Raw genomic sequence first — 25,984 nt, forward strand, 5'->3', positions numbered from 1 at the left:
TATTGCTGTACCTTCTTTTAAATGCCCAACAATAGGTGAATGGTTAAGTAGATTGGTTCTTGGTTTTCACTCATAAATAATACTATGAATGCCATTCTGCTTAAATCTTTGCATTTTAGATTCTTTCTTTCTTTTGTAATACATTTGTTTATGTCATTTGCCTATTTATCTAGTAGATGTCTCAAGTGTTTTTTTTTTAAATTGATGTATATAAAATTTCCTTATATATAGCATTTATATATGAAAGTCTATATATACAATAATTTTTATATACATCAATATTTTTAGTATGGTATAGTGTTTTTACATTTGGGGGTTGTTAAATCTATTGCATGTTTCCTTGGTAAATTTTCCACTATTTTTAAGCTTAGAACATCTTCCCTTATTTAGAGCACATATGAATAGTAAAGATAAGATCTCAAGATATGAAAAGGTAACATTTTAAATGTATTAGCAATGGGTTTTAATATGGTCAAGGCTATGCATTTATTTTGGTTTTGTTTCTTTCCAATAACTAGCTAATTGTTTTCTGGGTGAGACAGCTTAATTATATATATAGTGTTAACTCATTCTTATCCCATTATACAATAGGTGCTTAATTTACATTGTTGGAAGAAACTTTTTGATGGAATTGGACTCCTTGGTTCAGTTGTTCCTAAAGCTTACCTGTACCCTTGTTTTTGGTTTCCATGAGACACTTGTAATTAGCCTTATAATAAATTTTTCTTGTTGGCTTAAGCTAGCTTGGTTGCTGTTAGTTGTTAGCAGAAGTGGTGAGTGACGCAGTTCACAATATCTAAGAAAGCCTGCTTAGTTCTAACTTACTACTGCTTATTTCAGAGGGAGTCCCTTTCCATTCACATTGGCCAAGCTGGCATCCAGATTGGAGATGCTTGTTGGGAACTCTATTGCCTGGAACATGGAATCCAGCCCGATGGTGTTCTCAACAGTAAAAAGGATCAGTTGGAAAATGCTAAAATGGAGCACATGGATGCATCTTTCACTACCTTCTTTTGTGAGACAAGAGCTGGGAAGCATGTGCCCAGAGCACGCTTCATGGACCTGGAGCCAACTGTTATAGGTAATGTAAGTTTTACATTCTACTTAACCACAATCAAAACAAATAAATCAAGTATCAGTGGGTGGGATTATCAGATCATATGAGTCTCTCTGACCAGGGTCACGTGGACCTTTTCCACATTAACAGGGTCACTCAATGGCCACTTAGGGTGATCAGCATGACAAATGTACCCAAGGGGAAGATGAGCTTCGACTTCTTTTTCAGTGTAATGAAACGAAGTAAAACTTTGCTGATTTCTCCATGCACATCTATTGTAACAGAATATGAAATCTCTTCCTGAATTTGAAAGCCAGTTGCTAGAAGCTTCTGACAAAGAATCTGAAATTTGGTATTACCTGCTTAGAAAGAGCAGAATATTTGAAAATGATTCCAAAAAAGCAATGAGCCAAAAAGATCTTCAAATTGTGGGGAAAATCAGTACAATGTTATGATTATTAATGGCAGATTTTGTAGTATCTTGTGCAGAAACACTTGTAATGGAGCTAGAGAAATGCTAGGGAGAGAAGGGGTCTTACTGACTTAGAAAAGCTAGAAAGGAGGGGTAATTTGGGTTTGATACTATGTATCAGTTATTTATTGCTGTGTAATAAACTACCTCCAAATTTAGTGGTTTAAAACAATAACGATCATTATTTGGTTCATGAAGCTGCAATTTGGATGGGGCTCCAAGGGGACAGCTCTTCTCTGCTCCATGTAGTGTCAGCTAAGAAGGCTCAAGTGGGTGCTGGAGGATCCACTTTGAAAGTGGCTCGCTTGCGTGGCTGGCAAGTTGGTGCTGGCTGTTAGCTGAAAGCTAGATCAGGGCTGTGGGGGATGCGGACCTCTTCATGGGTTGCTTGGGCTTCCTGACAGCATGGTGGCTGAGTGCCAAGAACAAGCATCTCATGAGAACAAGGTGGAAGTCCATGGCATTTTTATAACCTAGCCTTAGAAGTCACATAGTGTCACTTCAGCTGTTCTTAGTGGGTTGAGGCAGTTACAAGTATCCACCCAGGGAGGAGACATAGACCCAACCTCTTGATGTGGAAATAGCAAGGTTCTAGAAGCACATGTGAGATGGGAAATATTGTTGTGGCCATCTTTGGAAAATACAATCTGTGCATACTCGATTGGGGTTCGTTTCCTTATCAGAACAGAGTCAGAATCAAGTAATAAACTGGTGGAGAAAATAGATTGATGGCAATGTGAAGGAAAAGACAGAAAGTTTTATTAAAAGGGGGAAGTTAAGAATTGTGGCAGCCAAGATGCCTATATACAGATTCAGCATTACTCTGCTAGATGTTGTAAAAGAATTAAAAATGAGGAGGTATTGATGGCTTCCAGAACAGGCGAGACTAGTATGGAGGCTAAGAGAGGCAATTATGTTGTATTCTACCTTGAGTTATAAGTGCCCAAAGAGAATATCTGAATTTTTGTTTCAGATAAATGGGAATTTGCAACTGTGAGCTTTGGCTGGAGTCTGGTGTCCCAGGAACCTGGGCAGGTGGAATATATCCCCAGAAGACTTTGGTAAATGTAGCTGAAGGAGCAACGTGAGATGCCACATCCCAGTACTATGGATATTGTAGTAGATATTTTAACTTGTGCCGATCCAAAGATGCTAAGCAAATAGGAGGTTTAAGGCCCAAGATCAAAAGCTAAGCAAGTCAGGGGAGAGATAGATATCAAGCAAAAACCAGAAGAAATTCCCCAATCCTCTAGAACACAGCCTGGAGGGAGGGTGATTTTGAGGGTTTTGAGCTGGTCCAAACAAAGAGACATAAGCTCCAGGACTGAGGGAGAAGGCACTGATTGTCCTTGTTTTATTTGACAAATAAGAGAGCCTCATATATGCTTGACATTCTTCTTGACGTTGGTCTTCATGGAGCCTACATTCTGATGGGGTGTAGACCTAAAAAACCAAATAGTGTGCCTGATGGTAATCTGTGGCATGGAGAAAAATAAAGCAGGGCCATAGGAGTAGGGAATGTTATGTGTGGGTGGAGGGGGTTCTTTTTCTAAAGACATGTCAAGGAATGCCTTACTGAGAAGGGGGCGTGTAGGGATCTGAAAGAAGTGAGGACACGAGCCTTACCTCTCTGGAAGAGATCAGAAAAGGCTTTATGGACAAGGTGATATTCCATCTGAGTCTTGGAGACTGGATAGGAGGATTTTAATAGTTCACAGGTGAGGGAGAATGGAAAACATGAACAAAGACACATTCAGACACCTGTGAATATTGTTTCAACTTGAAAACAGGGAGGATGTTGATATAGGGGAGTCATAGAAGGCTTAAACTGGAAAGGAGGCAGACCATGGAACTTCCTTGAATAAGATGTTTGGTGTGAATTTGATAGGAAATAGGGGGCCAGTAGTGATTTTAGAGCAGGAGAAAGGCAGATTTAGAACTATACTTTAGTAATTAATCACGGGGATTTATTCATTAATTTATTCAACAGTTATTTAGCACCTGCTATGTGGTAGGTACTGATCTAGAAAGATAGAGTGGATTGGAGAAAGTTATCAGATTGTTGTAATGTGTGGACTTCATCTAGGCTTGTGATATTGAGAATGGAAAAGAGAACACTAATTTGAGAGATGTCTGTTTAAAATAGAGCAACTGATTACATGTCAGTGGATGTTCTACAGAGAAGTCAGAGGTACCACCCAGATTTTACTGGTTCACTAATGGAATTGATAAATGAAATAGGAATTCCAGAGGGGGACCCAGTTCTGTAGGAGTTAAAATAAGTTCAGTTTTGGGCATGAGGAATTGAGAGTGTTAGCAGGTTGGTCCCAGTAGAAACTGTGGAACCAGAGGTGTTCAGTGAGAAGTTAATAGAGTTGCAGAGTTATCCAACAGAGATGATATTGAAAGCTGTGAAAGTGGATCATCTTCCTGACCAAAGTCAGCCTCAGTGGTTTTAGAATGAAGGAAAGGTGGTTTTGGGTTGTGTTTTTCAAGTAGAATTCTATTGAGGATGTTTGTAGGCAGAAGCAAAGGAGAGAGAGTGAGTGAGGGGCGAAAGTTTCAGAGAGGGTGGGAGGGATCAAAAGCACTGAGAGGGAGGGTGAGTTGCCTTGCACATCTCCCTTCTTTCTCTCTCTTCTCTGAAGTAGAGGACAAAGGGATTTTGTGGCAAGGAGGGAGGTGTTCATTCAGGAATCTTGAGATTGGAATAATGAGGGTGATGGTGTGTGAGAACTTGAAGAGGTTTAGAACTCTCATTTTGAGAAATAGAATAGAGGGCCAAAGTGCAGAATGAAGGGTCTGCTGAGTGTGGGTTTGAAGGGGTCCCAGAGAGCAACGTTCCTGCCTGTCTGCAGCAGCACTGGAGTGGATGGTGGTACTTAGGCTTGCATATGAGGTAGGGACAGGGCAAGGAGGGGTTCTGGGCTGGCAGTGCACCTGTGGCTCTCATCATGGGACCAGCTGTGTGAGGAGACAAATGGAAATAATGTGAGGGGCGGGGGGGTGGGGGGGGTGGAAAAAAGAAAAGGCTGAGAGATTCAAGGTCATGATGAGAGAGAATTGAACATAATCCAATGAGCATTTATTTCAGCAAGGTGATGGGAGTATACAGATGAATAAATACTGATCCCTTCCCTCCTTCTGTCTTAGTTCAGGCTGTTTTAACCAAATATTGTAGACTGGGTGCCTTAAACAACAGAAATTTCTCACATTTCAGGAAGCTGGAAGTCCAAGATCAGGGTGGCACCATGGTCAGTTTCCAGTGAGAGCCCTCTTCCTGATTTGCAGATGGCCGCCTTCTTGCTGTGTCCTCACATGGTGCAGAGAGAGAGATCATCTCTCTGGCCTCTTATAAGGGCTCTAATCCCATCATGAAGGCACCACCCTCATGACATAATCAACTCCCAAAGGCCTCACCTCCAAATACCATCATATTGGGAATTAGGACTTCTACATGTGAATTTGGGGGAGACACAAACTTGCAGTCCATAGCAGCTACTATTTATTAGTTGAGGAACTGCACAAATATTTCCCTTTAATCCTTTCAACAACTCCCTCAGGAAACATTATTGTCATCCTTAATTTATAGACGAAGAAACTGAGTCTTGGGGACGTTAAAGAACTTGCCTTAGGTCATTGAGTTATTGAGGGTAGAACTGGGTTTGATGCCAGGTTTGCCTTCTCCTAAAAGCCATTCTCTTTTAACAGAAAATCAGCATAATCTAGTGGAGAAGAAAATGTAGGTACTTATAACAACATTAATAAATGTATTAAGTTGAGCCATATAAAATTGCCAATAGATGACCATTTTTTATCCAAAAAGGTCAATTGCATATAATGCAACCTAATGATAATGGAAATTTCTGCAAAGTGCAGAGGGATTACCGAGGAAGGAATGACTGACTAGGGGTCATCAAAGGACTCCTTCCAAGGGAGCAGCATTAGTAAATTCGCAGAAGCATGGAGGAACGTGCAACAGAAGTTCCGTGAGGCTGGAGTGTGAGTAGGAGAGTGATGGGAGAGGAGGCTGGAAAGATTGTCGGGGCTGGTCATAGGCCCAGGTAAGGGGAAGTAAGGAAGTGTGCTCAGAGAAAGGATTTTGCAAGTTTAAGATTTTGTGGTGGACAGTTGTGAGTGATGGTGTCTCAAGTGGAGTGGAGCTGAATGGCACTGGAGGCAAGGAGGCTAAGGAACTGTCAAATAATCATGTTTAAAAACCATTGAAGTCCCTGGAGATGCTGCTTAAGGACGCTGGGCCGGGTGCCAAAGTCTCTGAGCAAAGTGGGAAAGTGCCAGGAAAGTAGAGTGCACGGTTTGGGCGTGCTTATGAATGGCGGTGCTATAATCACTGATCCCTGGGAAAGTGGATTTTACGGAAAGGATTTATGGACCTAACCACCCTCAAGGTCTCAACTGGACATTGTCATGAAGAAGCAGCTTCTGTAAATTCTATAAATTCCCTCTTTAGACTGAACTCAGCCTTATAGCTTCAGGTGAGAAGCAAGTTGTCTACCTAGAATTATATGCCCTCATATCTTGTTGTAAAATGCCAACCTGGGTTTTTGTTTATGATGTGTGTATATTAGTTAAAATTCATTTAAACTCAATATGAGTAAATTTAAACATTTGGGAGTGTATAAAATTGTAGTTTAGAAATTCATGGTCATATACTGGAGAGCAAGGTGAACTGAGAGAACCATCTTGCTTTTAGAAAATTAGTGCATTTTTCCTTAGGTAGTGAACTTCTAGAACTAACTATAGGCATCTGGTGCCAAGGCCAATGAAGTAAATCTGCATACATACATGTCATGAGGCCAATTTTATCGTTGTTATTTGTAATTGTTGTTATATGTGCCATGCATCATGCCCTATGATCTCATTTAATCCTCATAATAGTTCAATGAGGTAGGTCTTGTTATTATCCTTACTTGTGAGATGAAATAACTGAGGCTTAGACATGCTAAGTAACTGTTCTATAGCTAAGTTGGGAAGGAAGATGTGAGCCCAGGAAACTAATTCTTGAACACATGCTCTTACCTACAGTGCAGTGTCACCAGGGCAACATTCCCAAAGCCTGCTTAGCCCTCAAACACCGCTGTGTAATTCTTCAGGAATCATGCTATTTGGGTAATTCTAAGGTGGGGAGAGTGGGACATGGGCCTCAGAAATGCTGTGTTTTGATGTTTTCTCATGGTGCCCGGGGTTTTAAAAGGCAGTGAAACCAGGCAAGGGTCGCACTTAGTTGTACTGAATACTGCTGACACCTGAACACCAATTTCCCTGCTTCATGCAGTTATGTTAACTGCATTTGGGTCGTCTGGGCATTTGGGTTTGCCACGCTGTCTTTGTTGAAGCCTCTTTTTAAACATACTACTAATAATTTGCATTGGGATGCTTCTCCAGCACACAGTTGGCTATTTGTAGATAGAAATACTGGTCTTAAAATGTCGAAGTGCCACAGGGTGTGTTGTGGGTTGAATAGTATCTCTCAAAAGTCTATGTCCACCTAGAACCCAGGAATATGATTTATTTATAAATAGGGTCTTTGCAGATGTACTTAGTTAAGATGAGGTCATACTGGATTAGGGTGGGCCCTAAATCCAATGATCTGTGTCCTTATAAGAAGAAGAGAGGACATATAGACAGGGAAAAAGGGCATGTGTGATGGAGGCAGAGACTGGAGTGATGCTGCTACAAGCCAAAGAATTCCAAGAAGTGTCAGCAGTCATCAGAAGCGGTCACCAGAGAGAGGCATGGAGCAGTTTCTCCCTCAGAGCCTCCAGAAGGATCCAACCCTGCCCACACCTTGATTTTGACCTTCTGAACTGTTAGAGAATAAATTTCTTTTGTTTTAAACCATGAGGTTTGTTGTAATTTGTTACAGCAGCCCTAAAAACTAATAAAGAGTATATGATAGAAAAACCTACTTTCAATTTATATGAAAATAATAATACCTCTTTCTAGACTAAGGAAGGCCAATTCAGCAGTTTAAATCCATTCCTTTACCACAACACTGGGGGAAGGTAGGGGCGTCAGAGTACAGGGCTGTGTGAGAATTAGCCAAGGGTGAGCAGTTGAATGGAGTGGAGTGCACTGACCTCCTTTCCCCTCTGCAGATGGGATTTGTACAGGCGGGTACCGCTCACCCTTCCACCCAGAGCAGCTTGTTCGTTAGCAGAAAGGAAGATGCTGCAAACAACTATGCCCGAGGTCACTACTCTGTGGGGTCAGAGATCACTGACCTTGTGCTAGAGAGGATTGGAAAGCTGGCAAGTGGCTCACTTTTCCTTCTACGGGGCCTGCCCGAGTGCCTGGCATCCTGCAGGACACCTCCCGAGCATCACCGGCATCGTCTACCACCAACATCATCACCACCCTCCTCTCACCTGGGAGCCTCCTGTGGGTGCTCAGAGCTGGGAAGTGTCCTGATGTTGGCTTTGATTACACTTTGTTAAGTAGGAAAGGCGAAAGAAGCCTTCACACTAACTGTATAGCCCTCATCCACTCCTTTTTTTTAAAATTTATGAGGAAATTAAAAAAAAGAACTTTTTCCCCAGCTTTATTGAGATACAATTGACATAAAATGTGTAAATTTAAGGTGTACAGCATGATGATTTGATACATGTATATATTGCAAAATGATTACCATAGTAAGGTTAGTTAACACTCTATCCCTTCACATAATTACGTTTTTCTTTTGTGGTGACAACATTTCAGGTCTACTCGCTTAGCAGCTTTCCAGTATGCAATACAGTATTGTTAACTTTAGTCACCATGCTGTACATTACATGCCCAGAATTTGAATTCATCTTCTAACTGAAAGTTTCTGCCCTTTGACCAGCATCTCCCTATTTCCCCCACCACCCAGCACCTGGCAACTACTATTCTAATCTCCGTTTCTATAAGTTTGGCTTTTTTAGAGTCCACATGTAAGAGAGATCAGACAGTATTTGTCTTTCTCTGTCTGACTTATTTCACTTAGCATAATGCCCTCAAGGTTCATCCATGTTGTTGAAAATGGCAGGATGTCCTTCTTTTAATGACTAGCCCCCATCTACTCTTGCTTCTGCTAACTCATGGTTTATCTTGTTATCACAGACTTCCAAAGCACTCTACACTCCTCATTTTCTGATAGTAACCACTATTTGTGAAGAAGGAGCCTCATCCTACCTGGAGATTAGTTATTCTGTTTACTGATAGTTAATTCTTTAAGGACCTGCCTCTGGATATCCTTTGTCTCATCAGTATTTTGGTCTTTGGCATAATCATTAGGTAACACACTGCTTTTTTACACCAGCACAGTGGATTGGATACTTCATCTGCAGTAGGGGGGAGATTATATTGCTTCAATATTTTGCTAGTCGTTTTCTTTGCTATTGATAAAGACCTTGCTTTAGACCACATACAGATAAATTCATGGAGGGCAGCAAAAGACTGCTGTTGAATATTTATGCTTTCTTTATAGTAAAACTCTAAAGTGCTTCCCCCACTCTAGAAGTAACCGCTCAAGTGTGTTTCAAAGTAGATAGGTTTGTTGTGGAGTTAATAATAAATCAGGGCTTTCTGAAAGTTTTTGGGAACTTGTTGTGTCCCACCATGACCACTGCTTCTGGGTTTATTTGGCTGAGTTCTCGCCTCTCGTTTACTTTCCTCAGGCAGAACAGTGCAGTGGACTTAAGGGATTTTTGATTTTCCGAAGCTTTGGAGGAAGCACTGGATCAGGATTTACATGTCTCTTAATGGAGCGGCTCTCGATAGGATATGACAAGAAGACTAAATTGGAGTTCTCTGTCTGTCCAGCCCCCAGGACCTCCACTGCTGTAGTAGAGCCTTACAACTCCATCCTCACCACCCATTCCACCATAGAGCACTCAGACTGTTCCTTCATGGTGGACAACGAGGCCATCTATGACATACGCCATCATAAACTTGGTGTGGAATGCCCCTCTTACACCAGCATTAATAGGTTGTTAGGTCAAGCTGTATCTTCCATTACTGCATCCCTCTGGTTTGAAGGGCCCTTGAATGTGGACCTAATCGAATTCCAGACCAACCTAGTACCTTATCTGAGAATACATTTCCCCATGACAACCTTTGCCCCCATGGTCTCTGCTGACAAAGCCTACCATGAGGGGCTCTCCGTGTCACACATCACCGCTGCTTGCTTTGAGTTCTCCAACCAGCTGGTCAAGTGTGATCCTCTACTGGGGAAATACATGGCCTGCCGCCTACTCTACAGAGGGGATGTAGTCCCTAAGGATGTGAATGCAGCAATTGCAGCCATGAAGTCCTGGAACTCTATTCAGTTTGTAGGTTGGTGTCCAACTGGTTTTGAGGTGGGCATCAACAATCAACCACCCACAACGATGCCAGGAGGGGACCTGGCCAAGGTCCAGTGGGCTGTCTGCATGCTGAGCAACACCACGGCAATTGTGGAGGCCTGGGCCCGCCTGGACTGCAAGTTTGACCTCATGTATGCCAAGAGGGTGTTTCTACATTGGTACGTCAGAGAAGACATGGAAGAAGGCAAGTTCTCAGAGGCCAGGGAAGATTTGGCTGCTCTGGAGAAGGATTATGAGGAGGTGGGGCAAAGTTTCTGATGCAAATATCACTGGTGAAAATGAATAAGTTGAAGTGTCATGCTTTCTTTTCAAGACATACACTTAGTGAGTAGAGTTCCCTTGATTAGAAGAAAAAGGAAATCAAATCAAGCAAGACCCTAAGTGTCACACTGAATCAAACAGGTCAATGTTAACAATGAGCACATATTTCCTTGTCTGTTGGTGTAATTCAGCACTGCTACCTGGGAACCTTCTAAGGCTTGGAGACCTTTGAATTTCTGGATCATATCTATGTTGTTTTTTTTTGTCAGAATGGAAACTTGACTATTCTTTACTTCCTCAACCAAGAGACTATGAAACCCTGAAGTTAGTGCTTTCTCTTTCCCTTGCCAGAGGTGGAAGCACATATCGATTATTGTTATTTCTCCATGTCTATAGTTTTCTTTTTCTTTTGTGAGGAAGATTGGCCCTGAGCTAACATCTGCCAATCTTCCTCTTCTTGCTGAGGAAGACTGGCCCTGGGCTAACATCCATGCCCATCTTCCTCCACTTTATGTGGGACGCCGCCACAGCATGGCTCGACAAGCAGTGCGTCGGTGCGCACCCGGGATCCGAACTGGCGAACCCCGGGCCGCCGCAGCAGAGCGCGCGCACTTAACCGCTTGCGCCATCGGGCCGGCCCCCTCTCCACGTCTATATTTTGTACATTGATTAAATAAGGAATATTTTCAATATGATTCTTTTCCTTCTTCCAGATGGGGGCCTTAAGGTCTCAGTTTGCTTTTTATACAAACAAACAAAGAAACAAACAACAGGAATATTCTTGGGTCTTTCAAAAATTTGAATCTGTATGTCTTGCAAGTTAGAAAGTGAAACTGATCTCTTTCAGGTCTCCTGTCTCTAAGTGTGGCCAGCAGAACCCTGTGTCAGAACCATTTAAGAGGTTTAGAAAACACAGATTCTTGAACTTCACTATGGACTTGCTAAATGAGAAGCCCTTGGGATTGGAGGAGGTATGACCTGAGGATTTGAAGTTTAAAAAACACTTAGTGGAATTAGTTTTTGGTATTAAACTGTCCCACTTTCAAACAAGTTATAATTTAAAATGGACAAAAGAGCTATAAATCATTAAAATCACTAGCCAGATTTTTTTTAAATCCATGATGTTTAGTCTGACTAATGGTTGGAATTAAGGTGAACTAGCTACTGCAAAGATGCTTGCTTAGGCTTAGGTTGCCCTCGAGCTGATGGTAGATAGTTTTCAGGTGCCTCGTTCATTTGTGGTGTTTACCTTTCAGCCTTAGTCCTCCAGTTATACTCTCTCTTGGTCCAATGTGGTCAATGCTTTTGGTCAACCTAGACATCTGAAGGCAACAGTCTCTAAAGTCTTGACTGGAGGCATAAAGTTGTGTGTCTTATTGTAAGATTTACCAAACTGCAACACTACCACCTTGTGTGTGCCACCTGGACTCCAGAACTGGTGCTCCATCTTTAACAGTTTCCTCATAGATGCTTTTATGTACTAGAATCACTGCCCTGAGATATGGCCTTCAAGAACTCAAACAAGGTATTTTTTTTTGCCTGTCTTCAGCTCAAACCATTGTCACCGTGGAGGTCAATGACCGCAGTTTGGTGGAAATGATATTTAGATACCCTTCAAAGCCTGAAAGGTTTGGTTTTCCACTCTACTCACCTATCAGTGAGTTTTTGCTCAGTCCTCAAGTCTCTAAGTATTTGGCTGGATCCCCTTTGGACTCTACTTACAAGGCCTTCTGCCAAGGGCTCAGTCTACGCTGACACTAAAACAACTTCATACCAGGGTTCCCTTTGGAACCCAAGCCCTGTTAATCCTAAAATGTGCCAGGACTTCCAGTACAGTAACAGGGAAAGGAATATGATTCTCATTCTCATGTCTCTGACTTGCTGTGATCAAACATTTGGAAGAAAGTTCTCCAAATAAAAGGAGTGATTTGGTGAGCCTCACTGTCACTTTCACTAGATCCAACATAGACCAACAGTGGACTGTCTGGCTCTTTATTTAAGTGTGGAAGAAAACCTTCAGCTCTTGAAGGAGCCTATGCTAGTGTCCAAATTACTGGGGGGCTCTATTTTTTAATTAACCAATGTCTTTTATGTTTGCATTTAAAAATCATATATGTCTTACTGAGCAGTAAATAAAGCTATTTGATGACCTAAATACTATGGACATTTCACATACTTGTAAACTTTAGAATTAGGTCTCCTAAAGAGTAGTTATCAAGACTCAAATAGTATTCTTTAGGCTGTTTTCTTTTAATCAAGTTTATCACTGTAAAATGGTAATAAATAACATGGAAGCAATATTTAACTAGGTATTAGGAAAGGTGGATCCAAGTCGTGGTGCTGTTACAATTATGTGATCTTGAAATATATACTAGTTTTTCCATATCTTAAAATCCTCATCTTGGATAAGGATATTTCTAAGACCCTTTCTAGTTCCAAGATTTTGTGAGTCTAAGAATTGATTAACTTGTGATACTACTTGCCTCTACATGCCATACATAAATATTAGATTTACCAAGTATTTTTCTTTATTTGTTTTCTCTCAATTAGCTTATTAAACATTCATTATTTTTAAAAAATTCTTATGGTGGATACCCTAGAAATTACAACATTCAAACTTGACTTATTAGCATCTACCATGCCTAAGTGGTTTTACCGCTTCCTGGATGATGAAAAGACCATAGAATAGTTCAACTTTGCTTACAATCCTCCTGCTTTTGGTGTATTGTTACCCTGTATTTTAATACTATATATATTTTAATCCCACAAGACATTGGTTATAATTGTTGTTTTAAACAGTGGGTGTTTGCTTAGATTTACCTTCATGATCACCCTCTCTGGTACTCTTCCTCACTTCTTGCGTTATCATACTTCCATCTGGGATCATGTTCCTTCTGATGAAATAACTCCCTTACTATTATTATAATGTGGATCTGGGGTTGAGAGGGAATGATATTTTCCTATTTTTCCTCAAAGAGTGAGATCACCTGAGATAGTGATTGAACAAACTCTGAGGACTCCAAGTGCTAATTAAATGTGATCTTCAGACAGGGACTATCTTCTTCATTTGTGCATCTACAGTGTCAGGCCTACAGTAGGTACTTGAATATTTATTAAATTGAAAAGCACCAGGAGATGATCTGATTTCCCACTTTATTGAAATCATATCCATCTGACTTAAACTTCTTATGTTCCTCTTCGATCTCCTCCTTAAAATTATTCTGAATCTTCACATATCCTCTACTATCCCAGAGGAAAAATGTTTTCCTTTACAAGGCCATTTATTATTTTTGCACCTTCTCCCCTTGACTCTATTTTCTAGAAGACCTAGCTCCTTCAATCTCCCTTGCATATTGTCTTCCTTTCTCCATTGATTTTTTTTCTTTTCCCTACTTGTATGTCCAGGTCTCCTCCTTCAAAAAAATCAACCTTTTGCTGTATTCTACCACCCCCATAATATATTGTCCCATCTTTCCAATGTCAAACTTTTCAAAAGAATATACATTGGTCCCTTCACCTCATCTTCTTTTTTTTTTTTTATTTGTATGCCCGTTTTTTTTTTTTGTTTGTTTTTAATTTTTTGTTTATTGCAGTAACATTGGTTTATAACATTGTATCAATTTCAGGTGTACATCATTATACTTCTATTTCTGCATAGATTGCGTCATGTTCACCACCCAAATACTAATTACAACCCATCACCACACACATGTGCCGAATTATCCCTTTCGCCCTCCTCCGTCCCCCCTTCCCCTCTGGTAACAAGCAATCCAATCTCTGTCTCTATGTGTTTGTTGTTGTTATTATCTACTACTTAATGAGGGAAATCATATGGTATTTGATCTTCTCCCTCTGACTTTGCATAATACTCTTAATGGCCATCCATATTGTCACAAATGGCTGGATTTCATTGTTTCTTATGGCTGAGTAGTATTCCATTGTGTATATATACCACATCTTCTTTATCCATTCGTCCCTTGATGGGCACTTAGGTTGCTTCCAAGTCTTGGCTATTGTGAATAACACTGCAATGAACACAGGGGTGCATGTATCTTTACGCATTGGTGTTTTCAAGTTCTTTGGATAAATACCCAGCAGTGGAATGGCTGGATCATATGGTAGTTCTATCCTTAATTTTTTGAGGAATCTCCATACTGTTTTCCATAGTGGCTGCACCAGTTTGCACTCCCACCAGCAGTGTATGCGAGTTCCCTTCTCTCCACATCCTCTCCAACCATGTTGTTTCCTGTCTTGTTAATTATAGCCATTCTGACGGGCGTGAGGTTGTCGGGGGAAGAGAGAGAATCTCCCTCTGCCCTTTTCCTTAAGGTTCTTATGGCTGGCCAAATAATTAACAAGACAGGTTAGCAGGAGAAAATAATACCAAGTTTAATAACATGTATACATGGGAGAAACTCAGAAATGAGCAACTCGCCCCTCTGTCTAAGCTGCTTGCTTAAGTATTGCAGCTAAAGGTGAGGAGCGTGTTGGGGGTGGGTAGTGGCCTGGGACTTCAGAGGGCAGGAGGACAATTCTTTTCAGAATTGTCCACATCTATAGACCACATCTATAGATAATGTGGTCAGGGAGAGACAGAGTTTTTGATAAAAGGGGCTTGGTACCCTTCCTATTGTAACCTCTATCCTACATTATCTTTACAGCCATCATGATAGAAGATCTGTTCCAGGAAGGAGCCACCATGTCAAATTCTTTAGGCAGTTAGTGGGGGAGGTCAAATGTCCCTCAGAGAAAACAATCAAGGTAAAGAGATATATTTCAGAGTGGCCAAATCTTGATCTCCCACAAGGTGATACCTCATTGTAGTTTTGATTTGCATTTCCCTGATAGTTAATGATTTTGAACATCTTTTCATGTGTCTGTTGGCCATCTGTACATCTTCTTTGGAGAAATGTCTGTTCAGGTCTTTTGCCCATTTTTTAATTGGGTTGTTAGTTTTTTTGATGTTGAGATGCATGAGTTCTTTATATATTTTGGAGATTAACCCCTTATCAGATATGTGGTTTGCAAATATTTTCTCCCAATTGTTAGGTTGTCTTTTCATTTTGTTGATGGTTTCCTTTGCTGTGCAGAAGCTTTTTAGTTTGATGTAGTCCCATTTGTTTATTTTTTCTATTGTTTCTCTTGCCCGTTCAGACATGGTGCTTGAAAATATGTTGCTAAGACCGATGTCGAACAGCGTACTGCCTATGTTTTCTTCTAGAAGTTTCATAGTTTCAGGTCTTACATTCAAGTCTTTAATCCATTTTGAGTTATTTTTTGTGTATGGTGTAAGGTAAGGGTCTACTTTCACTTTTTTGCATGTGGCTGCCCAGTTTTCCCAACACCATTTGTTGAAGAGACTTTCTTTTCTCCATTGTATGTTCTTGGCTCCTTTGTCGAAGATTAGCTGTCCATAGATGCTTCACCTCATCTTCTGCTCACTCCTCAACCTTTGTGATTTTGTGTCCTCCCCACCATTCTAAGCAATTATTGTCTTGAAGATCACTAATTATACCTTGTTTATCAAAACAATGACTTTCTCAGACTTCAGATTTCTTGACCTTGAGAATTTGGTAATTCTTTTTCTCAAAACTTTCCCTTTGACTCCTGTAGCACTACTTGATTCTCCTACATCTGACAACTCCGTGGACTCCTCCAGCCCTTGTTTCTTATTCGCAAACACATTAGCTCTTCGTGTGTAACTGTGAAAACTCTGTTTCCTTTCTCTCTTAAGTTTTATACTGGAATTTCCACCTACTTGCTGGACCTGTCCTCCCAGATGTATTGCCTCCATTTAAATTTAACTTCTTCCAAGAAAAACTTACCATTTTCCTCAAAAGACATCTGCTCTTCCTTTGGTGTTCTCTATATTGTTTGTTTATGTCATCATCTTTCCACTTAAGCAGATTCTAAACAACACCATCATTTTTGACCGTTCTCTCTTTTTTGCTCTCTACATAGAATCAAATCCTATCAATTCTACTTCTGTAATGTTTGCAGAATGCATTCTCTTCCTTTTCTTCCCAGTGAAGCCATTCTAGCTGAGGTCGTCAAATCCTCTCCCCATAACGAGCACACTAGAATCTAAATGCTTTTCTGCCTTTTGCTTTGTCGTTCTGATCCATCCTACACTCTATTCTGTGACTGAGCATTCTGAAGCACAGTTTAGATTATTCTGCTCCCTCACACAGAGCTGTAATGATTCCCCATTGTCTTAAGGCTAAAGTGTAAACTCCTGTACGTGACACGTAGAGCCTGTCGCAATTAGTTACAACTTAAAGTTCCAATCCTGTCCTTCACTGTGCTATCATGCCTTCCATTCAGACTAGACTGTTCACTATTCCCAGCACATATTTCTCTCTCTCTTCTGCCTTGCTCCTTCTCACTGCTTTCTCTCTCTCCTCTCCCTCAGTGACCATGTGATGTAATTCCAACTTCAAACCCAGTTCAAATGTCACCTGTTCCATGTAGCCTCTTGGGATTCTTCCTTGTGCCTTCTTGAGCTACCAGAACAGTCTATACTGTCCATTTACTCCCACCCCAGGATTTATGGATTGTTGAGATAAACTGTGAAATCTCTCACTATATTTAAAGCATTGTAGTAAATACTCGAAGAAATTTTTTTCCTATACATATCTTACATAGTGCTTTGAACTTTTATTAGGCTTTTACTAAATATTTAAAAATTTTCTTTAATGCACACGTATTGTTTCTCTCTTCAGACACTGGGGGGCACTAGTGAAATACTTAAATAACTACTCAGCTGTTCACGAGTTTTTGGTGTTCTGGAGGGCATTTGTGTGTGTGTTTGCATGTTCACGCACACAGAAAAGACTGTTTAGAGGTTTTCTTTTGTTTTTAAAAATTAACAATCTACTAAAATTAAGATAAACAACCTAATTATTCTTAAACATTTAAGTTCAGCTTATGAATCTTATTATTTCTAAGTCAGCAAATTTAAATAATCACTTTTACAGGAAATATACATGAATTTTTGGTCCCCTTTGCCATCTTAGATAAACACTTTTAAATATTTTAGATTGCATTTATAAATTTAATATATTTTATTTTCTTTTAAGAACTTTGACAGATTTTCTCAAGTACCCTAAATAATTCTTCTAAAATCTAATAAATTAAATTATAAATATGTGATTAAGTACTCTTGTGATCCAAAACTTTCTATGAACTAGTAAGATTTTTACTAATATCACAAGTATAAATTATGTACTCAATTTATATATTTCAAAATTGGAATTATAAAGCTGAATGTGATTCCATTAGGCCAAATTCTCTTAAATATAGTAAAAACTGTACTTTAAACGCTAGGTTTGAACAGATTCCTTATCACAAGAAATTTAATACATCCTTATTTAATTTATATATTCACCAATTATTTACTGAGCACCTATCATGTGCTACTCATTATTCTGACCACTGAACAGAACATGAATAATCCCTGCCCTCGTGGAGTTTGTGTGGTAGTGAAGGTAGGGGTGAGAGACAATAAACAATAAGTAAATTTTATTGCATGTTGAAAGGTGATAGGGACTATTGAGACAAAAGGGAGCATGGTAAGGGGAAAAGGGGGTCACAGATTTAAATAAGGTGGTCACTTGGGGGCCTCCATGAGAAAGAGGCATTTAACAAAGACTTGAAGGAAGTGACAAAGGGAGAATGCAGCTATCTGGAGGAATAATGTGCCAGCAAAGGAGATTTAGAAAAGAGTGGCCATTGAAGAAGAAGGGAAACAGAGTATGGTGTTCTGAACACCAGGTTGGAAAAAGTGTATCAAGGGGGAGGTGGTGGTCCACTGTGTTAAATGATGCTTACAGGTCAAGAAGCATGAAGGCTGTGGCTTTACCATTGAATTTAGCAATGTGGAGGTCTTGGCTGACCTTGATGAGAAGTTTCAATGGAATATAGAGGTGGAAGCCTGACTCAAGTGGGTTTCATGGAGAATGAGAGAAGATTAAGTATAGGGAGATTATTCAAAGAGAGTTGCTGTAAAAGGGAGCAGAGCAATGGGCTACTATCTGGAAGGGGTGGCTGGTCAAGAGGTTGTATGCTCTTGTGTAGGTTTATATGTGATATGAATGATGCAGTGGAAGGGAAATATTGATGACCTGGGGGAAAGAAGGAAAGGTTGCTGGATCAATGTCTTAAGTAGGCAAGAGGGGTGGGAACTTAGCGCATAACACAGGGTTGTCCTTAATGAGGAGCATGGATCGTTCATCTAACTCAGGCAGGAAGGCAAAGTGTATGAGTACAGATGCTTTTAGGTGGTAGACTTGGTGGTGGAATTTTGTGAAATTTTGCTTCTGAAGCATCCAATTTTCTTAGTGAAATAGGAGGCAAGGTTACCAGCTGAGGATAGGGGAGTAGAAGTTTGAGAGAAGAAAATAAGTGAAAGTCTAGGATAGTTAAGAGTGTGAATGGTGTATGGTAATAGTATAAAATGAATAGTGAATAGTGTAAGGTGCCCATTTAAAAGTCTTGTCAGGATTTTAAAGTGAGATCAGTCAGCATGTGTGTGTGTGCGTGTGCCTGTGCCTGTGTGTGTGTGTGTGTGTCTTAAGCTGTGTTCAGCTTCGGGGTGCAGGGACAGAATAGCGGAGTGTTTGAATTGATCCGGGCTTAATCGTTAAGGCAAAGCAAAAGTGGAACAAGGGGATTACAGGCACATACAATGGGGAACAATGATAATGATTGACCACGGCATTTCAGCTGCCAAAGAGTGAAGAGCAGTTATGAGTAGGGGTGAGGGAAAGTGAAAAGGCAGCAGGATCAGTGGATTATTGGTCTTTGTGGGGCTGAATGATTGTTGGAGTTGCATCCTAGAAAGAGCGAGCTGGAAAGATAGGGGGTGATCAGTTTGTGATCTGTAATGACAAATCTGGGGTGTGGCCATGGGAGTGAGTGGCTGGGGGGGGCAGGGTCAGGGGATAGAACTGAGACCCAGGGTGTTGGACAGGTCATCTATATGTATATTGAAATCACCCAACATTAAGGCAGGAGTGGTGTCAGAGAGATTGATGAGCTAAAATCATCAGGAAATGAGATGAACTGACTCAGGTGTTGGTAAGTGACAAACAACAGTGGGACAGCAAGGGTGATTCAGTGGGATGGCATGAGGTTCAAGCTGGGGGATGATGGCTTAGGGGGAAGGAGGGAGAATTATCTCCTGGGACTAAATATGCTTCCCTTTAAGAAACCAATTAAGAAACCTTTCATGAAAGGCACTTAAAGAAACCTTTGAGAAAACACTGTATCATCCCATAGGTTTGGGGTTACCTTCCCAAGATAATTTTTTTGTCTTTTGCCTTCCCAGCTTGCTGAGGCTTCTTAGTGATGTCGACCAGGCTGTGACAGGTTCTTTGTGACTCTAATGAAACATGCTGCACCCTAGCAACAGTCCATAATGGAAAATTCATTAATTAAAGAATGACCTGTCCCATAGCCCACACTTAGACTTGAGTCATGTGATTATCTAATTTTCAGGTCAGATCACATCTGTAATTCTTACTAAGGCAGCTAGCTACTCCATTTGATTAGATTTTGTATTTCTGTGGCTCTTAATATATGTAAATGTCTTTTTAGTTTAATATGACATACTTTTGAACTTGTGTACCTCCCATTTCTTGGAATTATATAAAATATCTGAATGAATTCTGGATATCACCCAGCTTCCCTGATTATTTGGTTACAGCTTCCAAAATTATCCTACTGTCATGAAGCAGGCACCTTTGTCTGCTGTTGGCATTTGTTTTTCAGGAATTCTTGTTAGGTAGAACATTTAGAGATCATGTCATCCATGCACATGTCTTGTCTCCTTGGAGGAGGTTCAGCTTGGCTTTTGAGCCTTATTTTATTTTTAAAAGAGAGCTTAATCTAGGTTTTCCAAGGGAGCTCAAACCAACACAAATAATCTAAAAGAGACTGTGTTGAGAATTTTCAATCCCACTAACTCATTTTTATCTCCCAAAAAAATCTCTTCCAAAATTTTATATTATCTTTCTTTATATTATTTTCATTACATTTTTTTCCCTTTTCCATGATGTAATTTCCTTTCCTGACTGTGAGGAATTGATACTTTAGTGTTTTCATTGGCCCCACCAATCTTACTGATCCTTGACAAGGAAAGATCACCATCCTCTTTGGTATCATTCATTCCAGGGTCTCTCTGCTGACACAGCTAAAGCATTATTATTATTATTATTATTATTATTTTAATTTAAATTTGCTTCAGAGGAGGGTTCTAAGTGCTAACATAGCACAGTCCCTTATAAACTCTTCTGATTGTTAGGAAGCCCACTAATCCTTATAGGATAAATTAATCTCTTTATTTTTTAATTTTTAAAAATATATTTATTACGCAATATATGTCAATTGAGCTCAATTCTATTAGGCTTTCCTCTTTGAGTGTTCTCTCCTAGACTGTTTCTAATGTGTCTGTGTGTTACAGTTGCTGGGCATAGGATCAGGTTTAGCTCTCTGATGTGTTCCTAAAACAGAATCAGAGTGAGTCTATGCTGAAGACCTTTGAGCATCGCTGCATACATCAGTAATCTCCTCCACAAAACGCAGTATTGCGTAACTGAAGATCCCTAAGCAGCCCTCTTCAGGCCTTTAATAATACAGGGCGTCTACGATAATTAGTGGAGAGCACCGCCGTCTGCCTGGAGACACAGACGCTCGGTAATTGGCTGGGCTTATAACCACACAAGCAACCTGTCCGTGCATATCTGCCTTGCAGAGTAATTCAAAATTGTGTTTCAGGAAAGTGACGAATTATTGCACATCAAGGACTCACGGACATCTCAATCACAATGATAAATCTTTGTGTCCCAAGAGCCTGCTGTGTCATCCTGGGATTACCATGGGCTTGCCATATTCTATTTTGCAAATACTTTTGGCCACAGCTCCTTGTCACTAAAGTGGAATGTTAGATCCTTGAGGCTGGTGAGGCTGTATCTTCTCTGTGTGTCTATTCTTCCCCGAGGAGAAGGCAAGGGGCCTGGGGAGTTTCTTCATTTTAAGATAATAGGGATTGACACCAGTTCTCCTTTTTTCCCCCTAAAATATTCCAAAGTGAAATCAAGGGTGGCAGAGAGAGGCGGAGGTGATCTTTGGATGTGGCCGCCTCTGCCTCCCACACATTGTGGACATGACTATGGACATGTGCTTGGAAGTGCTACTTGCACTCAAATCAGGGCCTGATTCTGGGGACTAGAGCTCGGATGATGGGACACTGGTCTTGACCCGTGCTTTCTGCTGTTGATGATGAGTCTAGTTTTGGCAAACTCCTCCTAGTTCATTAACCATATGCTTACACTCACATTTAAATCATCGGTGAGGCTCTAAAAGCTGTCTAAACAGCAGACTCACCAGCTGGAGACATAATAATCATAAGTGTGAATATCTGTGGTGCTTTTCCTGCTGCTTCCACGTTCGTGGTTCATTGGGGCCTGTGCTAGCCCTGTGAGATAGGGATACGGCTGGTGTTTTACGCACTTTGTACACATGAAGAGTCAGCTCTGTGTGGAGGGATGAGTAGGGGCTTTGTGGCCAGGCAGATCTGACTCTGTCACCAACAGCCAGGAGAACTTGCACCTGTTCCCTCACTTCCCTTGGCCTCCATCTCTTCTTTTGCTTCAGGTGGAAAGCTGCCTCGCTTCGTGTCCCCTCTAGGAGTCTACTACATATGCAATGTTAGGTCCAAAATTTAGGTTGGGCGTGCTTTGTGGCACCAGCTGCAACTTTTAGGTTCTCCTACTTTTAGGTTGTTCATGAAACTAGAAATGTCGCCCCTGCTTGATTTTTCCTCAGCCGAGTTCGTGCCCTGCTTCCTGTCCTTTGTACTTTCAGTGTGAGCAGAATATGCATTATTCAAGCAAAAATAAATAAAAGTAAAATGCAAATCAAAAAAATTTTCAGGGGCCAGCCCTGTGGCATAGTGGTTAAGTTCGCATGCTCTGCTTCAGTGGCCTGGGGTTCGCAGGTTCGGATCTTGGGTGTGAACATACACACCGCTTATCAAGCCGTGCTGTGGTGGCATCCCATACAAGGTGGAGGAAGATGGGCATGAATGTTAGCCCAGAGCCAAGCTTCCTCAGCAAAAAAAGAGGAGGATTGGCAACAGAAGTTGGCTCAGGGCTAATCTTCCTCAAAAAAAAACAACAACTTCAAAATGGAAAAAATAATAGCTGCTTTAAAATATACTTGTGGAAACTCAATGAGATAATGTCCATAAACCGGGGTTCCTACCACATCAGCTTTTGGGGAAGGTGAAGGATTTGCTCAGAGAAACACAAGAAGAGACCCAGACTCACACGTAGGTATTCTGAGTCTCATGCCAGGATTCTTCCTGCTCCACCATGTGGTTTTTCCAGGATGGAGACAACAGCTGCATTTTGAGCATTGGACCTGTTAAGAGATGGGGTATTTTTCATTCTAAGTTTAACTTAACATTTTTAAAATGTAAAGTTCCATGTTTTCCAATCATGCCTGCCAGAAGCAGCGTTGCTGAATTAAAGGTAAAAGGAATTTGTAGTTTTGATAAATATTTCCAGATTGCCTCTCTAGGGTTGACATTCCCACGTGCCAGCAATGGAGGAGGGAGGCTACTCACCTCGTCAGTGGAGTGTGGACTAATTGTCAAACTTATGGACTTTTGCCATTCTGATAGGTGAGAAATTGTACGAGTGCAGTTTCCATTTGTTTTCTTAGGAATAAAGTTTAGCATCTTTTCTTACATTTAAGAATCATTGGTATTTGTGTGTGTGTGTGTGAGATGTATTCACATCCTTACTTATTTTTCTTCTCAATTTTTAGTGGCTCTTTATATATTTGATCAATAAGCCATTTGTCTTTTATACAAGTGGCAAACATTTTTCCAAATTTGTCACTCATTTGTCTTTGACTTTGCTTCTGGTGGTGATGTTAGTTGCTGGTGTGTGTGTGTATTGTACCCTGCAGAAGTTCATTTTATGTATTTAGGACTCATCACTGTACAGAAGTCAGTGGATGGGCCCTCTTCTGGGAATCTGGCCTTCAGGCTTTGCTGCCAGAAAGCCATCCGAGTTCTTGCTGATGTCCATTTTTAGAGGACTTTTACTCATATTAAACATTCTCATCTCTGAATTTCTCCTATACACTTTTTTACACTAATTGATATCACTTCACGGTTCATCAATTTTATGTTCCCTGGTGGTATCTGCTGCTTTTCAGATTTTGGTTTTGTCTGTTCACTTAGATTGTTGACTCCTGGAAAGCAGAGGCCTTGCCTCACACATCAGTATCTCCCACTGTGCCCCGCACTGTGCTGGGCAGTTACTGTGAGTTCAACAGGCACTTATTAAAGAATTAGCCGCCCCATGCTCTAGCAAGCCATGGGGGAGCTCGGGATGTCACAAGGGGGATAATTGAAAGCTCCATCTCCTTCCTAGCCCAGGTGCCCCTTCTGCAGCAGATCCCAGGCTGTGCCCCTTGGATGGGACAGGCCATGGGGATGGCACTAGATCTAATGACAGCTGACAGAGTTCCGCCAGCTTGGCCTTTCTCAGGCTCATCTTTACTCCTCCTAAGACCTCCAACAACCACTCCCGTCCTGGGAGAGATTGGGAAGCAACTCATCAGAAACCTCCCTTCTTCGTCGTAGCTCAGAGGTTTGAAGGTAGCTGGTTGAAGGAGGAAGAATGAAACAGGCCAGGAATTCAAAAGCCATTGGTTTTAATGGGGGCGAGAGGGCGGGGAAGGGGTCTGGTGACAGGATGGTGAGCAATGAGTCACCTTGTCTTCCTGCTTTGGCGGGGGAAGATGTGCGGAGAGGAGAGGAGCCTTGAGCATCCTCTTCTCAGATGTGGGGTCACCAGGGATAAGCATGGAGAGCAGGAATGCGCATGACCTTTGCCTCTCATCATGGGGAAGGAGAAAGGAGACACAGAAAATAGGGAGAGACATTGAAGGCCTCGTATCTGTGAAGATGGTTCAACACTGCACTTCCGTGTATATGTACGGAGGAGGAGGGAGCTGGGCTCGAGGCAGAAAAGTGTCAGAGGGGATGAGCAGTGAAGCAGCCTATAGCCCTCAAAGTACAAACCAGCTGGATGGGCAAACCGTTGGTCTCCCCTCACCCTCCACCCTGACCTCTGTCCCTGACAGGCTGCCCCTGCTGGCCTCTGCTTCTACTTCTTCCGCCCAATCTGTGCCATCAGGTGGGCATTGGCAGCTGCCTTGGCTCGCAAGTTCTTGGCCTTGGCAATGTCGAAGAGGATGTTCATGATGTTAGTGGGGACGTCGAGGGACAGAGTGAACTTGGTGCGCCGGTCACTCTTGGCCTTGTCCTGGTACAGCTTCCCCCCGAGCTGTGCCTGGGACAGATATTTGTACCGAGTGCTTCCAGCTCCACCGCCAACCCCAGAGCCAAGGAAGGTCCTTTTCTCCTTGTCCTCTTCCTCCTCCTCTTTCTCCTCATCCTCTCCTGACGAGGGGTCTTGGCTGGGCAGGTAGGGGAAGCTTCTCTTGCTCAGCAGGGGTGCATCCTCCAGCTGGCTCTTCTTGGCCTCAGACAGGGCTGTGTTGATGCAGCTGAAGATAGACTCAGCTTTGTAGAACTTATGGGAGAGGCCTGTCCTGGGGGCCCCTAGGAGCAGCAGCAGTAGCAGCAGGAAGTGGGCTGGCAGCAGCATCTCTCCCTGTAGTAGAAAAGAAGGATGTGGGAAGGGGTGTGAGAAGGGCTTAGGGCTCAGACTAAAATCCTGTAGGGCCTTGTCAATGTTGTACTACAACAGTTCTCAAAGTGTGGTCCCCAGACCAGCAGCAGCAGCAGCATCTGGAAATTTGTTAGAAATGCAAGTAATTCTCAGGTCTTGCCCCAGAACTAGTAAATCTAAAACTCTGGGGCCAGCAATCTGTGTTTTTAACAAACCGTTCGGATGATTCTGATGATCACTAAGTTTGAGAACCATTACTCTACTAGTATTGATGAGTTTTATTTAATTCAGGCTTGCAGGGAATCACTGGCCCTGGACAATGAATAACGAATATACTAAGTAAGCATTTAGTAGCCTAATTTGGTTGATGTTAGCGTTCCAAGTGACTTTTAGATCTCTCATCATTAGTGAGCCTGATTCATTACATCCGTATTGCTTCAAGACCATGGCTGGTGGTCCAGTCAGTATTTCTGAGGCAGATCGTCAAGACTCGGCCCCTTCTCGGCTATCATAGTTTCAGAGGAGCAATCGAGTTTGTTATTTTGGTTGGTTTTACTATAGAATGAAGTGGAAGTCAATTTGGTCTCTATGTGAGACTCGAAGTATCTTGCAAAGAACACCTGCCTTCTCTAGTGTTTAGGACTGGTGGAACCTCAATCCTAAAACTATCAGTTACCTCTGATATCTGTGTGTTTTTGGTTATCAGTCAGACTGAATGAGAGTGATTGTCTGAGATTCAATCCGGGGACACTGATGTTCAAGGACGTGCTTTACTGGAAGTGGATCAATACCTTCTTTAGGTGCCTGTTCATTGGCATTTCCAAATGCAGGGTAGGTTGTGCAATGTCCAGGGCTAGAAAGAGATACTGAGAGACATGAAAGGATCATAGTCTATAGTGACCATTTGAATCTATTCTTCTATTTAAAAAAAGAAAAAGAAAAAATCTAAACCTTAGTGTATAAAGTGTGTTGTGGTATCGAAAACATCCAGATCAGTGGCCCTCCAATAACTGGGACTGTTCAGGCTTTAAGCCACCATAGTTACCGGCCCACTGATCAACAGGGCATGACAAGACTTTAAATTGCTTTTCAGCAGGTGAGAAGGGCTCTGCTGAGCCATTCACACCCTTCTGCCCAG

The 25,984-nt window shown here is 41.5% G+C and overlaps 2 protein-coding genes across 2 annotated transcripts in view; one reads left to right on the forward strand and one right to left on the reverse strand.

Annotated features, from left to right (window-relative positions):
- The window catches only part of TUBAL3 (tubulin alpha like 3), a 28,129-nt gene extending 15,506 nt beyond the window's left edge, over window positions 1-12,623 (forward strand). Inside the window, 4 exon segments of the mRNA XM_087420868.1 lie at window positions 841-1,081; window positions 7,649-7,698; window positions 7,700-7,805; window positions 9,192-12,623. Of these exon segments, the coding sequence (XP_087276994.1) occupies window positions 979-1,081; window positions 7,649-7,698; window positions 7,700-7,805; window positions 9,192-10,132 (1,200 nt within the window). The 5' untranslated portion in view covers window positions 841-978 and the 3' untranslated portion in view covers window positions 10,133-12,623.
- Window positions 12,624-24,318: 11,695 nt separating this feature from the next.
- Window positions 24,319-24,822, reverse strand: UCN3 (urocortin 3). Its single transcript, XM_004425398.3, has one exon. The coding sequence runs from the start codon at window positions 24,820-24,822 to the stop codon at window positions 24,319-24,321; it is 504 nt and encodes a 167-aa protein (XP_004425455.1).
- Window positions 24,823-25,984: the final 1,162 nt, after the last annotated feature.

This window comes from Ceratotherium simum, chromosome 32 (assembly GCF_057802395.1).
Source record: "Ceratotherium simum simum isolate JZ-2026a chromosome 32, ASM5780239v1, whole genome shotgun sequence".
NCBI classification, from domain to species: Eukaryota; Metazoa; Chordata; class Mammalia; order Perissodactyla; family Rhinocerotidae; genus Ceratotherium; species Ceratotherium simum.